At 44.8% G+C, this 14,539-nt stretch overlaps 2 protein-coding genes across 3 annotated transcripts in view; both read right to left on the bottom strand.

Annotated features, from left to right (window-relative positions):
• LOC112250229 (bromodomain and WD repeat-containing protein 3-like) overlaps positions 1–4,102 on the bottom strand; it is a 30,261-nt gene extending 26,159 nt beyond the window's left edge. For both annotated transcript variants that reach the window (XM_042309133.1, XM_042309134.1), the window contains exons 1-6: positions 3,932–4,102; positions 3,709–3,767; positions 3,578–3,607; positions 3,338–3,397; positions 474–624; positions 212–310 (exon numbers count right to left, since the gene is read on the bottom strand). In XM_042309133.1, the coding sequence (XP_042165067.1) occupies positions 212–310; positions 474–624; positions 3,338–3,397; positions 3,578–3,607; positions 3,709–3,767; positions 3,932–3,965 (433 nt within the window). In that variant the 5' untranslated portion in view covers positions 3,966–4,102. The remainder of the gene's footprint in view (positions 1–211; positions 311–473; positions 625–3,337; positions 3,398–3,577; positions 3,608–3,708; positions 3,768–3,931) is intronic.
• A 7,253-nt stretch (positions 4,103–11,355) lies between these two features.
• On the bottom strand, positions 11,356–14,320 carry LOC112250230 (non-histone chromosomal protein HMG-14A-like). The gene is made up of 6 exons (XM_024420194.1): positions 14,145–14,320; positions 13,320–13,346; positions 13,022–13,051; positions 12,803–12,850; positions 12,515–12,616; positions 11,356–12,340 (listed from the first exon to the last, which is right to left on the bottom strand). Exons 1-6 carry the CDS (start codon positions 14,157–14,159, stop codon positions 12,311–12,313), a joined length of 252 nt encoding a protein of 83 aa, XP_024275962.1. The 5' UTR covers positions 14,160–14,320; the 3' UTR covers positions 11,356–12,310.
• Positions 14,321–14,539: the final 219 nt, after the last annotated feature.

Here is a 14,539-nt window from a genome sequence, read left to right as displayed (position 1 = left end):
TGTGCAGTATGAAGGAAGTTAGAGGGTACCTTTGCTGGCGTACCTGTAGACTTCTAGTCATTGTGCTAACGCTAGTTAGCATTGTCTCGCGAAACTACCTCCAACTTCCTTCATACTGCACGTAGAGCCATAAAAATTGTGTCTACGAGTTCATCTGATTCAGGCTTAATTGCCAGAATTTGGCAATTTTCCTTTTGAAAGCACAGCTTACCGATGCTCGGGGGCTTCCCAAAGCTGACTGGGGGTTCTGGGGGTCGACCCCGGTGGAGCGCAGCAACAGCAGTTCCGCTCCATTCTGTGTGGCTACAACCTAACAGACAAAAAGGAAGGCATGATTCTAAAGCATTACAGACTGTATGACCTGGGACATTTATTCTGCATCTGTGTAACCAAATACCTATGTAGGGATTATGACATTAGTTAGTCTTTGATGATGAGAGAGAGAGAGAAACAGTGAAGAGACGGGGGCTCACTTTTAGCTGTGCGAAGCAAAGACTGCCTTCCCAAACCAAGGAGGGTTTGGACCCCAGGGACACTAGGTGGGGCCTCCTTGTCTATGAGAGGACCTATCTGCTGGCATACTCTCAGCAGGTAGTCTGCAGGGATGTGCTGGTTCAAGATCACCTGTGGACACATGAGGGAAAACAGTCATCAGATAGACCTGTGTGAGTGGAATCAGTAGTGAAACGTCATCAAAGCAACATCAATATACCGGAATAGGACCATATCCCTAGCCACTTAGATATCTTACATTTACTACCTATACAGTGAAGACTCATCATCATAAGTTAGATGTTATGTTCTGTCAGTAAAACATTCACACGGTAGGTCAGAAAGTGCAGTGTGAGCACAAAATATGAACTCCAAATTAAGGCCTCTTTACACCGTGGCTGGGGTCAATTCGAATGGAAAGCAGTCAATTTTTAGGAAGTAAACTTAAATAATTCAAAATGCGAAAAAGCACCATCTATTTTAAAATACTTCAATAAATGGAGGAGTAAAAGCCATTTATTTCAAAATGTTTTCAATTTTGGATTTTTAAATTAAAATCACTTCCTGCCTTCGAATGGACCCCAGTCCTGCTTTACACTTCACAACTTTGATGACACATACTAGTTCCAGGAAAGAAACTTTCGTAGTGTAAAGAGACAGAGTTAAATTCAAATCTCGAGAGATGTCTCCCATACTACCTCCGGGCATCTACACCATATACCCACCCCATGAGTTGTATAGTGTAAAGACAATGGCTCTCCCTCACCATGTCCCTGCAAGAATTAACTTTATAGTTAGAATTTCTATCCTTATTTTGTTTGTCTATATACTGTGGTATTTACGGTACGCTAATAGGTGAACACACAACATGTAAAGTGTTAGTCCCATGTTTCATGATCTGAAATAAAAGATTCCAGAAATGTTTCATACCACAAAAAGCTTATTTCTCTAAAATGTTGTGCACAAATTTGTTGACATCCCTGTTAGTGAGCATTTCTCATTTTCCAAGATAATCCATCCACCTGACAGGTGTGGCATATCAAGAAGCTGATTAAACAGCATGATCATTACACAAGTGCACCTTGTGCTGGGGACATTAAAAGGCCACTATAAATGTGCAGGTTTGCCACAACACCACAGATGTGCAATTGGCATGCTGACTGAACGGATGTCCACCAGAGGTGTTGCCAGATAATTTAATGATAGTTTCTCTACTATAAGCCACCTCCAACATTGTTTTAGAGAATTTGGCAGTACGTCCAACTCGCCTCAGAACCACATGTAACCACGCCAGCCCAGGACCTCCACATCCGGCTTCTTCACCTGCGGGATCGTCTGAGACCAGTCACCCGGACAGCTGATGAAACTGAGGAGTATTTCTGTCTGTAATAATAATCCCTAGTGAGTGGGCCTATACCCTTCCAGGCCCACCCATGGCTGCACTCCTGCCCAGTCATGTGAACTCTATAGATTAGGGCCAAATTCATTTATTTCAATTGACTGCTTTCCTTATATGAACTGTAACTCTGTGAAATCATTGCATTTATATCTTTGTTGAGTATAGTTAAATTCAACATTTGCTACATTGCGTGACAGTTTGTACTGAACACCATGTTTCCCAAAGACGGTGCGCATCGTTCTTCAACAGCCTTCTTGAGGTACATTTGCTTCTGTTTGGTGGGTGTGGCCTGCTCAATATGGATGTGACCATTGAAATCGCAAAACTCGTGCAACCATAATTGCACCGCTCAACGGGTCGTTCAGTACCGTTTCCGTTGAATTAAACACTGAACCCCGTTTTGTCGTATTGAATCCACCCCAGGAATGTGGCTTTGGTCACACCACATCAAAGGCTAACTTAGCTAACGTAAGGATAGTGTAAACAGAAAAGTTGTACATCTGATGTTGAAGAGAGATCAATCTGCTGAACAATTCATCAAATGGCCACCTGGACTGTTTACATTGACAACCCCCCCTTGGTTTTTACACTGCTGCTACTCACTGTTAATTATCTATGCATAGTCACTTTACCCCTACCTACATGTACAAATTACCTTGCCTAACCTGTACCCCCACACATTGACTCATTACTGGTACCCCCTGTATATAGCCTCTGTTATTGTATCGTGTTACTTTATAAATAAAAAGTTTTTTACTTTAGTTTATTTAGTAAATGTTTTCTTAACTGCATTGTTGGTTAAGGGCTTGTAGTAAGCATTTCACTGTAAGGTCTACTACACCGCTTGTATTCAGTGCATGTGACAAATACAATTTGATTTGATCTTGACTTCAAAAATGCAGTTGTTTTCACATTTTGGATTCAGGGTTCTCCCCAAAGAATGCGAAAAAATCCTGGGGTGAAACATGACATTAATATGCCCTCTATAACAAGTCATACAGTTGTAAACAGGTAGTTGTTGCCTGTATGAATTTAGTTAGTACACACAGTCAGACAAAGTGAGCGATCTCGACAGCCAAGGCCAATCAGAATCACCATCCTTCTCTTCTCCCCGGCTGGCTCAAATAGTAACTGCGATTTCATTGGCTGTATGCTAAGATTGACGTTCTCCAAGCCTTTGTACAGCCTCGTTCTGTTTGCCCTCGTTTAACCCCTCCTCTTTGCACACACAAAACCGCAATAAAATTGATATATTTGGTCAGAAATTAAGTAATCAAATGCCGGCTATTACTAAAATGCACAGTTGGTGTGAAAATAACACACTATCATCCATCAATTAAATCCAAAGATTTAAAAGCCGGGAAATATTGATATAAAAACGTACCTATATTAATGAAAACTGTTACTGGACTGATTAGATTAAGAACTTATTATAATAACACTCACCCAGTCTTGGAAGTTTCGTTTGTATTGTTTGCCGTCCCAACTCCATCGTTTCGGGATCAACTAGAAGGGAGACATGCGGTTAAATAATTGCCTCAAACCACAAATACAATAATGTATTTGATATACTGTTAATGGCTCTCTCAATAAAAGTATACCATGCCAATAAAAATAGAAAGCAGTCAATATCGCGGAAACGAGACGTGAGAACAAGCTAATACAGACGAGAGCGGCGCAGCTTACCTCATACTCTTCTAGTTCCTCAACCAGTATCTATGGAGAGACAGTTGCTAGTATTTATCACACATTCAGTCCTATTTAGCTAGTTAGCAATTGTAGCTATCAAAGTTCTTGATATAACTTGTCATTCGTACCTGTGCCGATTTTTTACACGGTCCCGACTGGAGAAATCTAGCAATGAGGTAATACAATTCTGAAAATGCAGAGGCGCATTAATTAGCCATTCAATAGCTACGCTATCCAGGTAGCTAACTAGCCAGCTAACATTAGCTAACTAGTTAGCTAGGCTAACTAATATAAGCCCTAAACAGTGTTTGCGTTCATATTTTAATAGAGAAATAAATACTCAGCACCCACCAGCTTCGATTTCTGAACACTGTTCTTCTGCCATCACTTGATAAGAACACCGACATTTGATTCATTAATGTGTATTTGTAGAATAGCCACAATAATTATTTCCACAGCAGCGTTCGGCCTTTTCCTTTCTCAAGCTAGCTAGCTAGCTGTATCTCACCGCCTTGTGCTTTGTTAGCGCCCTCCGGCGACCAATGAGAGCAAATCTGCAATTCCAGCACGCGCCACTTGGTGTCCATACCACCTGGTTTTGGAGGGCAGGTCATACAGTACTGAGTCCTTGATCATTATTACTCTCAGTTCCATTACATGACATATAAGATTAAAAGTCATTGGATGAAGGCCTCTTCTGTATGGGGGAGTTTCGTTAAGAGCCCCGCCGCTCATTCTGAACATTAACACGCATTGCTTGTGGTAAGCAGAAATGTCTAAGATTTTACTGAGTTACATACAGTTCATTTAAGGAAATCAGTCAATTGAAACAAATTAATTAGGCCCTAATCTATGTATTTCACATGACTGGGAATACAGATATGTATCTGTTGGTCACAGATACCTTATAAAACAACTAGTAGGGCGTGGATTAGAAAACCAGTCAGTACCTGGTGTGACCACCATTTGCCTCATGCAGGGTGACACATCTTCGCATAGAGTTGATCAGGCTGTTGATTGTGGCCTGTTGAATGTTGTCCCACTCTTCAATGGCAGTGCGAAGTTGCTGGACATATAGTTGGTACTGGAACACGCTGTCTTACATGTCGATCCAGAGCATCCCAAACATGCTCAATGGGTGACATGTCACAGTGAGTATTCAGGCCATGAAAGAACTGGGACATTTTCAGCTTCCAGGAATTGTGTACAGATCCTTGCGACATGGGTCTTGTGCATTATCATGCTGAAACATGAGGTGATGGTGGTGGATGAATGGGGCGACAATGGGCCTCAGGATCTCATCACGGTACATCTGTGCATTCAAATTGCCATTGATAAAATGCAATTGTGTTCGTTGTCCGTAGCTTATGCCTGGCCACACCATAACCCCACCGTCACCATGGGGAAGCACACAGCTAATCTTCTCTGAGACGGTTACCCACAGTTTCATCAGCTATCCGGGTGGGTGGTCTCAGATGATCCTGCAGATGAAGAAGCCGGATGTGGAATTCCTGGACTGGAGTTGTTACATGTGGTCTGCGGTTGTGAGGCCGGTTGGACATACTGCCAAATTCTCTAAAACGACGTTGGAGGGACTTATGGTAGAGACATGAACATTCAATTATCTGGCAACAGCTCTGGTGGACATTCCTGCAGTCAGCATGACAATTGTGTGCTCCCTCAACTTGAATAATCTGTGGCAGGTGCACCTGTGTAATGATCATGCTGTTTAATCAGCCTCTTGATATGCCACACTTGTCAGGTGGATGGATTATCTTGGCAAAGGAGAAATGCTCAATAACAGTGATATAGACAAATTTGTGCACATCATTTGAGAGAAATATGCTTTTTGTGTCTTCTTGGGTATGACGCTACAAGCTTGACACACTTGTATTTGAGGAGTTTCTCCCATTCTTTGCGGATCCTCGCAAGCTTCATGCTGGATGGGGAGCTTCACTGCACAGCTATTTTCGATCAGGTTCATCTCTGGGCTCTGCCTGGACCACTCAAGGACATTCAGAGACTTGTCCCGAAGCCACTCCTGAGTTGTCTTGGCTGTGTGCTTAGGGTAGTTGTACTGTTGGAAGGTGAACCTTTGCCCCAGTCTGAGGTCCTGAGCACTCTGGAGCAGGTTTTCATCAATGATTTTTCTGTTTATCTTTCCCTCGATCCTGACTGGTCTTACAGTCCCTGCCGCTGAAAAACATCCCCACAGCATGGTGCTGCCACCACCATGCTTCACCATAGGGATGGTGTCAGGTTTCCCCCAGATGTGACGCTTGGCATTCAGGTAAAATAGTTCAATTTTCGTTTCATCAGACCAGAAAATCTTGTTTCTTATAGTGTGGAGAGTCCTTTAGGTGCCTTTTGGCAAAGTCCAAGGGGGCTGTCATGTGCCTTTAACTGAGGAGTGGCTTCCGTCTAGCCACTCTACCATAAAGGCCTGATTGGAGTGCTGCAGAAATAGTTGTCCTTCGAGAAAGTTGTCACATCTCCACAGAGCCACTCTGGAGAGCTGTCAGTGACCATCAGGTTCTTGGTCACCTCCCTGACCAAGGCCCTTCTCCCCCGATTGCTCAGTTTGGCCAGGCGGCAAGCTCTATGAAGAGTCTTGGCGGTTCCACACTTCTTCCATTGACGAATGATGGTGGCCACTGTGTTCTTGGGAACCTTCAATGCTTGAGACATTTTTTGGTACCCTTCCCCAGATCTGTGCCTCGACACAATCCTGTCTCAGAGCTCTACTGTCACGCCCTGGTCAAAGTATTTTGTGTTTATTTTTATGTATTTGGTCAGGCCAGGGTGTGGCATGGGGTTTTGTAATTGTGGTGTGTTTGTCTTGGGGTTTTGGTGGTGGTATTGGGATTGTAGCTTAGTGGGTTGTCTAGCAAGGTCTATGGCTGTCTGAGTGGTTCTCAATCAGAGCCAGGTGCTTATCGTTGTCTCTGATTGGGAACCATATTTAGGCAGCCATATTCTTTGAGTTTGTCGTGGGTGATTGTCCTTAGTGTCCTATGTGTACTCGTTGTTAGTTTGCACCAGATAGGCTGTTTCGGTTTCGTTTATTGTTTTTTTTGTAAGTTCGTGTTTCTTTGGTATATTAAACATGGATCGCAATCGACACGCTGCAGTTTGGTCCGACTCTCTTTCATCACCACTAGAAAACCGTTACAGAATCACCCACCACCAACGGACCAAGCGGCGTGTCAACAGGCAGGAGCAGCCGAAAAGGAGTTGCACCACCTGGAGTTATGGACATGGGAGGAGGAATTGGACGGTAAAGGACCCTGGAATGAGCCTGAGATTATTGTCGCCCCAAAGCCGAGCTGGAGGCAGCAAAAGCAGAGAGGCGGCATTATGAGGAGCTAGCACGGCAGAGCGGATGGAAGCCCGAGAGTCAGCCCCAAAAATTTCTTGGGGGCTTACAGGGAGTATGGCTATGCCAGGTAGGAGACCTGCGCAAACTCCCTGTGCTTACCGGGGGCTGGAGAGACCGGGCAGGCACCGTGTTATGCTGTGGAGCGCACGGTGTCTCCAGTGCGGGTGCACAGCCCGGTTCGGTATATTCCAGCTCCGCGTATCGGCCGGGCTAGATTGAGCGTCGAGCCAAATGCCATGAAGCCGGCTCTACGCATCTGGTCCCCAGTGCGTCTCCTTGGGCCGGCTTACATGGCACCAGCCTTGCGCTCGGTGTCTCCGGTTCGCCTGCATAGCCCAGTGCAGGCTATTCCACCTCGCCGCACTGGCAGGGCAACCGGGAGCATTCAACCAGGTAAGGTTGGGCAGGCTCGGTGCTCAAGAGCCCCAGTGCGCCTGCACGGTCCGGTCTATCCAGTACCACCTCCACACCCCAGCCCTCCGGTAGCAGCTCCCCGCACCAGGCTTCCTGTGCGTGTCCTCGATCCAGTACCACCAGTTCCAGCACCACGCACCAGGCCTTCAGTGTGCCTCGCCTGTTCAGCGCAGCCAGCGCTTTTCTCCTCTCCTGCGCTGCTGGAGTCTCCCGCCTGTTTAGCGCAGCCAGAGCCTTCCTCCTCTACAGCGCTGCCGGAGCCTCCCGCCTGTTTAGCGCAGCCAGAGCCTTCCTCCTCTACAGCGCTGCCGGAGCCTCCCGCCTGTTTAGCGCAGCCAGAGCCTTTCTCCTCTCCTGCGCTGCCGGAGTCTCCCGCCTGTTTAGCGCAGCCAGAGCCTTCCTCCGACACAGCGCTGCAGGAGTCTCCCGCCTGTTCAGCGCAGCCAGAGCTGCCAGTCTGCATGAAGCAGCCAGAGCTGTCAGTCTGCATGGAGCAGTCAGAGCTGTCAGTCTGCATGGAGCAGCCAGAGCTGTCAGTCTGCATGAAGCAGCCAGTCTACATGGAGCAGCCAGAGCTGTCAGTCTACATGAAGCAGCCCGAGCTGCCAGTCTGCATGAAGCAGCCAGTCTACATGGAGCAGCCAGAGCTGTCAGTCCGCATGGAGCAGCCAGAGCTGTCAGTCCGCATGGAGCAGCCAGAGCTGTCAGTCTACATAGAGCAGCCAGAGCTGCCAGTCTGCATGAAGCAGCCAGAGCTGTCAGTCTGCATGGAGCAGTCAGAGCTGTCAGTCTGCATGGAGGAGCCAGAGCTGTCAGTCTACATGAAGCAGCCCGAGCTGCCAGTCTGCATGAAGCAGTCAGTCTGCATGGAGCGGCCGGGGCTGTCGGTCCGCGTGGAGCAGCCAGAGCTGTCAGTCTACATGAAGCAGCCCGAGCTGCCAGTCTGCATGAAGCAGCCAGTCTGCATGGAGCAGCCAGAGCTGTCAGTCTGCATGGAGCAGCCAGAGCTGTCAGTCTGCATGAAGCAGCCGGAGCTGTCAGTCTGCATGGAGCAGCCAGTCTGCATGGAGCAGCCAGTCTGCACGGAGCTGTCAGTCTGCACGGAGCTGTCAGTCTGCACGGAGCTGTCAGTCTGTAAGGAGCTGCCAGTCTGCAAGGAGCTGCCAGTCAGCACGGAGCCGCCAGAGCGGTCAGTCTGTAAGAAGCCGCCAGAGCTGTCAGCCTATATGGAGCAGCTAGTGCCGCCAGTCTGCCCAGCGCCGCCAGTGCCCCCAGTCTGCCCAGCATCGCCAGTCTGCCCAGCATCGTCATCAGTCTGCCCAGCATCGCCAGTCTGCCCAGCATCGCCAGTCTGCCCAGCATCGCCAGTCTGCCCAGCATCGCCAGTCTGCCCAGCACCGCCAGTCTGCCCAGCGTCGTCAGTCTGCCCAGCGTCGTCAGTCTGCCCAGCACCGCCAGTCTGCCCAGCACCGCCAGTCTGCCCAGCGTCGCCAGTCTGCCCGGCGCCGCCAGTCTGCCCGGCGCCGCCAGTCTGCCCGGCGCCGCCGGTCTGCCCAGCATCGCCAGTCTGCCAGACTCTTCCAGATCTGCCAGTCAGCCAGACTCTTCCAGATCTGCCAGTCAACCAGACTCTTCCAGATCTGCCAGTCAACCAGACTCTTCCAGATCTGCCAGTCAACCAGACTCTTCCAGATCTGCCAGTCAACCAGACTCTTCCAGATCTGCCAGTCAACCAGACTCTTCCAGATCTGCCAGTCAGCCAGGATCTGCCAGTCAGCCAGGATCTGCTGAAACCACCAGCCAGCCAGGATCTGGTAGATCTATCTACCAGCCTGAGCTTCCTCTCACTCCTGAGCTTCCTCTCACTCCTGAGCTTCCTCTCACTCCTGAGCTTCCTCTCACTCCTGAGCTTCCTCTCACTCCTGAGCTTCCTCTCACTCCTGAGCTTCCTCTCACTCCTGAGCTTCCTCTCACTCCCGAGCTTCCCCTCAGTCCCGAGCTGCCTCGGTCCCGAGCTGTCCTTCAGTCCCGATCTGTTCCTCAGTCCAGTGGGGTTCTGGGTGAGGACTACTAGGCCATGGTCGGCGGCGAGGGTGGACTATCCAGGGACGAAGGGAGAGGGGACTAAGACATTAAAGGAGTGGGGTCCACGTCCCGCGCCGGAGCCGCCACCATGGACAGACGCCCACCCGGACCCTCCCTATTGTTTTGAGGTGCGTTCGGGAGTCCGCACCTTAGGGGGGGGGTTCTGTCACGCCCTGGTCAAAGTATTTTGTGTTTATTTTTATGTATTTGGTCAGGCCAGGGTGTGGCATGGGGTTTTTGTAATTGTGGTGTGTTTGTCTTGGGGTTTTGGTGGTGGTATTGGGATTGTAGCTTAGTGGGTTGTCTAGCAAGGTCTATGGCTGTCTGGAGTGGTTCTCAATCAGAGCCAGGTGCTTATCGTTGTCTCTGATTGGGAACCATATTTAGGCAGCCATATTCTTTGAGTTTGTCGTGGGTGATTGTCCTTAGTGTCCTATGTGTACTCGTTGTTAGTTTGCACCAGATAGGCTGTTTCGGTTTCGTTTATTGTTTTTTTTGTAAGTTCGTGTTTTCTTTGGTATATTAAACATGGATCGCAATCGACACGCTGCAGTTTGGTCCGACTCTCTTTCATCACCACTAGAAAACCGTTACATCTACGGACAATTCCTTCGACCTCATGGCTTGGTTTTTGCTTTGACATGCGCTGTCAACTCTGGGACCTTTATATAGACAGGTGTGTGCCTTTCCAAATCATGTCCCGTACCTGCTGTTTTCGACTCTCTGTACCGCACCCGCTGTTTCTAACTATGAATGCTTGGCTTTGAAAAGCCAACTGACATTTACTCCTGAGGTACTGACCTGTTGCAACCTCTACAACCTCAACCTGTGATTATTATTTGACCCTGCTGGCCATCTATGAATATCTTGGCCATATACAGTTACATATACTGGCACAGCCAGAAGAGGACTGGCCACCTCTGGTTCCTCTCTCAGTTTCTGCCTTTCTAGAGAGTTTTTCCTAGCCACCATGCTTCTACATCTGCATTGCTTGCTGTTTGGGGTTTTAGGCTGGGTTTCTGTATAGCACTTTGTGACATCGGCTGATGTAAAAAGGGCTTTATGAATAAATTTGATTGACGTCCAATCACTTGAATTTACCACAAGTGGACTCCAAGTTGTAGAAACATATCAAGGATGATCAATGGAAACAGGATGCACCTGAGCTGTTTTGACTCATAGCAAAGGGTCTGAATACTTATATACATTTGCTGACATTTCTAAACCTCTTTTCGCTTTGTCATTATGGGAGATTGCGTGTATATAGAGGGAATTTAAAAGAAGGATATAGAAAAAGTCAAGGGGTCTGAATACTTTCCGAATGCACTGTATTTTTGTTCAGTATAATTTCAAATAAACAAACAAGTAAGGCTATTATACTTTTCTTGTGATGAGTAAGTTCTATTTTCTTGCCTTCACTACATGGCACAAGCTGAACTGGTTTAGCATATACCTCAAAATATTAAAATAGTTGCAACTTCCAAGCAGCAGTACAGGGTTCTTTTCAGACAAGCACAAAACTTACCATAAAGCTACTAGTTGGAGCATGATTACAAATTTGCATGTCAAACAATCATAATGTATAGAACTGAAAAGTGTCATGCTTTTGCAAGACAGATCATGTCTTTGTGGTTATTTGTGCTGGCACGATACCTAGGGTCCTTTCAGTCTCATTTTTTATTTTGGTCAGCAAATAGTGACTGCGACATGTCGCCAAATCCAGCAGGTTGTAAAATGCTACCTTTGACCAGAATCTGTTATAAGAATGTTAACTATATATCAGTATTACAATAATATACATACCACAATAACAATCAGAACAACTGGTTGGCTAGATGGTCTACTATTGAGTTTAGATATGGTAATGATACAGTAATAATGACACGTAAAGTCATGAGACCTTGCGCAACCTCATGAGAAATTACTATTTTATTAAATTCCAATTAAATATCCAGAACTTCAGTGGGAACACAGCTGCATATTTCAATAGATTAATTTTCAGTGTTAAAATCCCAACATTTGTTTCAAAAAGTATAATCAACTTCCAACAAGCCTCTTCCTCTGTTTAAATCATTTGTGTCAAAATAATTCAGAGCAAGATTATTTAAAAAGCAGGTATGCCCACATTAGTGAAATTTAAAAAATGTTCTGCTTAATCTCCAGCACAACATCAACATATGTGAAAATGTGAGGTTTCTATGTTTTGTGATAAAAAAACTGAGGAAGTGTCCAATTAGTAGCTAATGATGGTAACTCATTTGTTAAAATCACACCATGCACACTGATGGGGTCATTGAAAATATTCCTATTTTTTAACAACAAAACAAACTAGCAATTTTCACATGTTGTTGCGGTGGTCCTCGAGATTATGAATATGAAGTTGAAAAATTGTGAAATTGTCCTTTAAGCCTGGAATGTTTCAAATGTTTCCAAAATTGCTTACAGACAATCAAATTGAAAATAAGTAAACACCTCCCAAAGAAAAACCACTGTACATAAAGAATAAAAATACAACCACCTACAAAAGTGAAATGTTCTGAGTTGGCGAACCTACAATGTGACACTACACCACCTGCAATTAGTCTGCCATCCAGCATTATTTTTTAAAGTCCCAACAAGGTACCAAAACTAATAAATAAACAAAACCGTAATTATGTTTGCTTAAAAACACTTTATGACCACTGCACAACAGAACAATCCTCCATATTTAGCTGTGTTTTGAGCTAAAACCCTGTACCAATTACAAAATTGTTGATAAAAATATTCCTCTGTTAAGGTAATGGATGTTTTAGGGATAACATATGAGACTTGGGGGCCATACAAGGGAGGGGATTGGATGGACGGGAGTAGTGCTACTCAGTCTTCTCATCTGGAGTCTCTACCTGTAAGGTGACAAAAGAGCCATTCACTGTGACACACTGAGAATCCTGAATGATTAATGCTTTTAGATGGATTTGCCTACAGAAATAGTAAGATACAACGACTAACTAAAAACATCAACCTTCAACCTTGGTAAAAGAAATGAGACCGTGTATCACTGATATGGCATGACATACTTCATCTGTCTTGATCTCGCCATTTTCAGTCTGGGTCTCCTCTTTAGGCTCCCCGACCGCTGCTGCCTTCGCCTTCTTCTTGTTATTTACTTCTTTTTCTTTCTGTGGGGTCAATATACATGCATATATGTCAAATTGTCTCTGCCTGGCACCTCGGAATCAAGAAATTGTCTAAACATTTAATATGGGAATGTGCCAGAAAGAGCACAATGACATATTAAACACACAATATGCATAATTATACTTAATCATGTAAATGAGTAGATATTGAAAGCAGGTAAATATTACCTTAGCTGGCTTTTTTGGATTTGGTGATGGTTTTGAAGGTACTGGTTTCTGAAAAATACAGACTATATTGGTTCTCAAAGCAATGAATTGCATACCATGAAACAGGACATAAAACACATTATAGATTTTTAAAAAGTTGTGCTTATGCCCTTTATCAAAGAATTACAATTCCAAAAGGAAGCTGTAAAAAATTACAAATATAAAAAAGAATTTACTCACCGATGACAACCGTGCAGATCTCCTTGAAGGCTAATGTAACGAAAAATAACAATACCACTCAAAGGTGTGTGACAACATTTCTAAAGGAATTGAATGAGGATGCTTGATGTATTTTCATAATGCAGACAATTGAATATTTCCCTATTTCAAGAATGCATTATCTTTTAACTATTGGGAGTATTTTCTCAAATAATTTGATAAAATCACCAGTGATCACCATTGAGGATTTTAATCATGGTGAAGATTACAACCTGTAGCCTATTCAACAAGGGTGATATTCAGTGTGTGTATAACTTACCTCCTCCTTGACATCGCCATCAGCTCCCTGCAAAATGTATGAAAAATACATTATTTAAGATGATAGATATGCATGCTTTTGTTTCCCAACATAATATCGCTGAATATTTACCTATTGTCTAAAATGAGTAACTGCAAGTTGACAAACTTACTTAGCCCCTTGCAAACATAGGCAATAGCCTCCACTTTGCCCAAACAGACAGCCTCTACTCATTCTAGACAAGCGCTTCAAATTATATGCGTTGAGTAGCAGAAGCAGTTGCACCATTACTTTTTTTAAGTGGGGCATTAGTCTTCATCGGTTTTCGCCAAATGTATAAGGGGGAGGGGCAGAATCAATTGTGTTGCGCCATCTGGTGATAAGGGGGAATAGCACCCATTTAACGCGATGAACAAAGAAATCATTGAAATAATTAATATTTGCGACGGTCTTTTAAAATGAAATTATCGAGGATTTTTTTTTTTATTAAGTAAAAACTATACCCCCCTCGGTGCCGATTTACACGCTCTAACTGTCAAAAGGCATCCGTTTTGTTTCGCTGTGTTCGAGATGGATGGGATGGGAACTGCAAAGCATGGCTGCTTGTGGTTTCAATAGCATGGAGATCCAGTCTGGCTTCAGACAAGATTGTTTACGCCTCTTAAATAAATCGCAAAATACATTCTAAATTCTGGAAAATACGGCGATATTTGCAAACCAAAAAAATCGAATAATTATTTCAAATAGTTTTTTTTACAAGAGTGAACAAATTCGAAGGCTTCATAATATCAGACTGATTTATACGGGCAAAAAGTATATCCGCATACTAATCTAAGCTCTACATACCTTTCTCTTGGGCATGTTGGAATGTAGGTTCTCTTCTTCAATGAAACTAAAGAGCTATATTTTGTGGTTGAGTTCACAGTTTGTAGAGTGACGTTCTCTTATTACTAATACTGTAGTAAACATATAGCACATTAAACCCAGTGGTTGGATGGGGGTGGGGATAGGTGCGGTTAAATGGTGACTGATGGTATGCTTGGCCAATCAAAGGATGGCATAAGGTGTCCCAAAAATAAAGATTTTTAACGTAGTTAATTTACGCGCCAAATTCCTAGTGAACGTGAATGACGTATTCATGTTTTGTAACAGTATCCACTGACTGGCTCATGACATACGTTATAATGTTGCAATTGTGCAAGCATTCGTGCGCTTAACCAGTGTTGTAGTACTCGAGACCA

This window comes from Oncorhynchus tshawytscha, linkage group LG30 (genome assembly GCF_018296145.1).
Source record: "Oncorhynchus tshawytscha isolate Ot180627B linkage group LG30, Otsh_v2.0, whole genome shotgun sequence".
In the NCBI taxonomy this organism is placed as follows: domain Eukaryota; kingdom Metazoa; phylum Chordata; class Actinopteri; order Salmoniformes; family Salmonidae; genus Oncorhynchus; species Oncorhynchus tshawytscha.
Note: the sequence above shows the minus strand (reverse complement) of the source record. Positions and strands in the feature narration are given on the sequence as shown.

Coding starts and splice junctions, on each gene's coding strand:
- LOC112250230 (XM_024420194.1), bottom strand. Junction 12,851..13,021: donor GATCTGCACGGTTGTCATCG/GTGAGTAAATTC, acceptor TGTATTTTTCAG/AAACCAGTACCTTCAAAACC. Junction 12,617..12,802: donor ATCCAAAAAAGCCAGCTAAG/GTAATATTTACC, acceptor TTGACCCCACAG/AAAGAAAAAGAAGTAAATAA.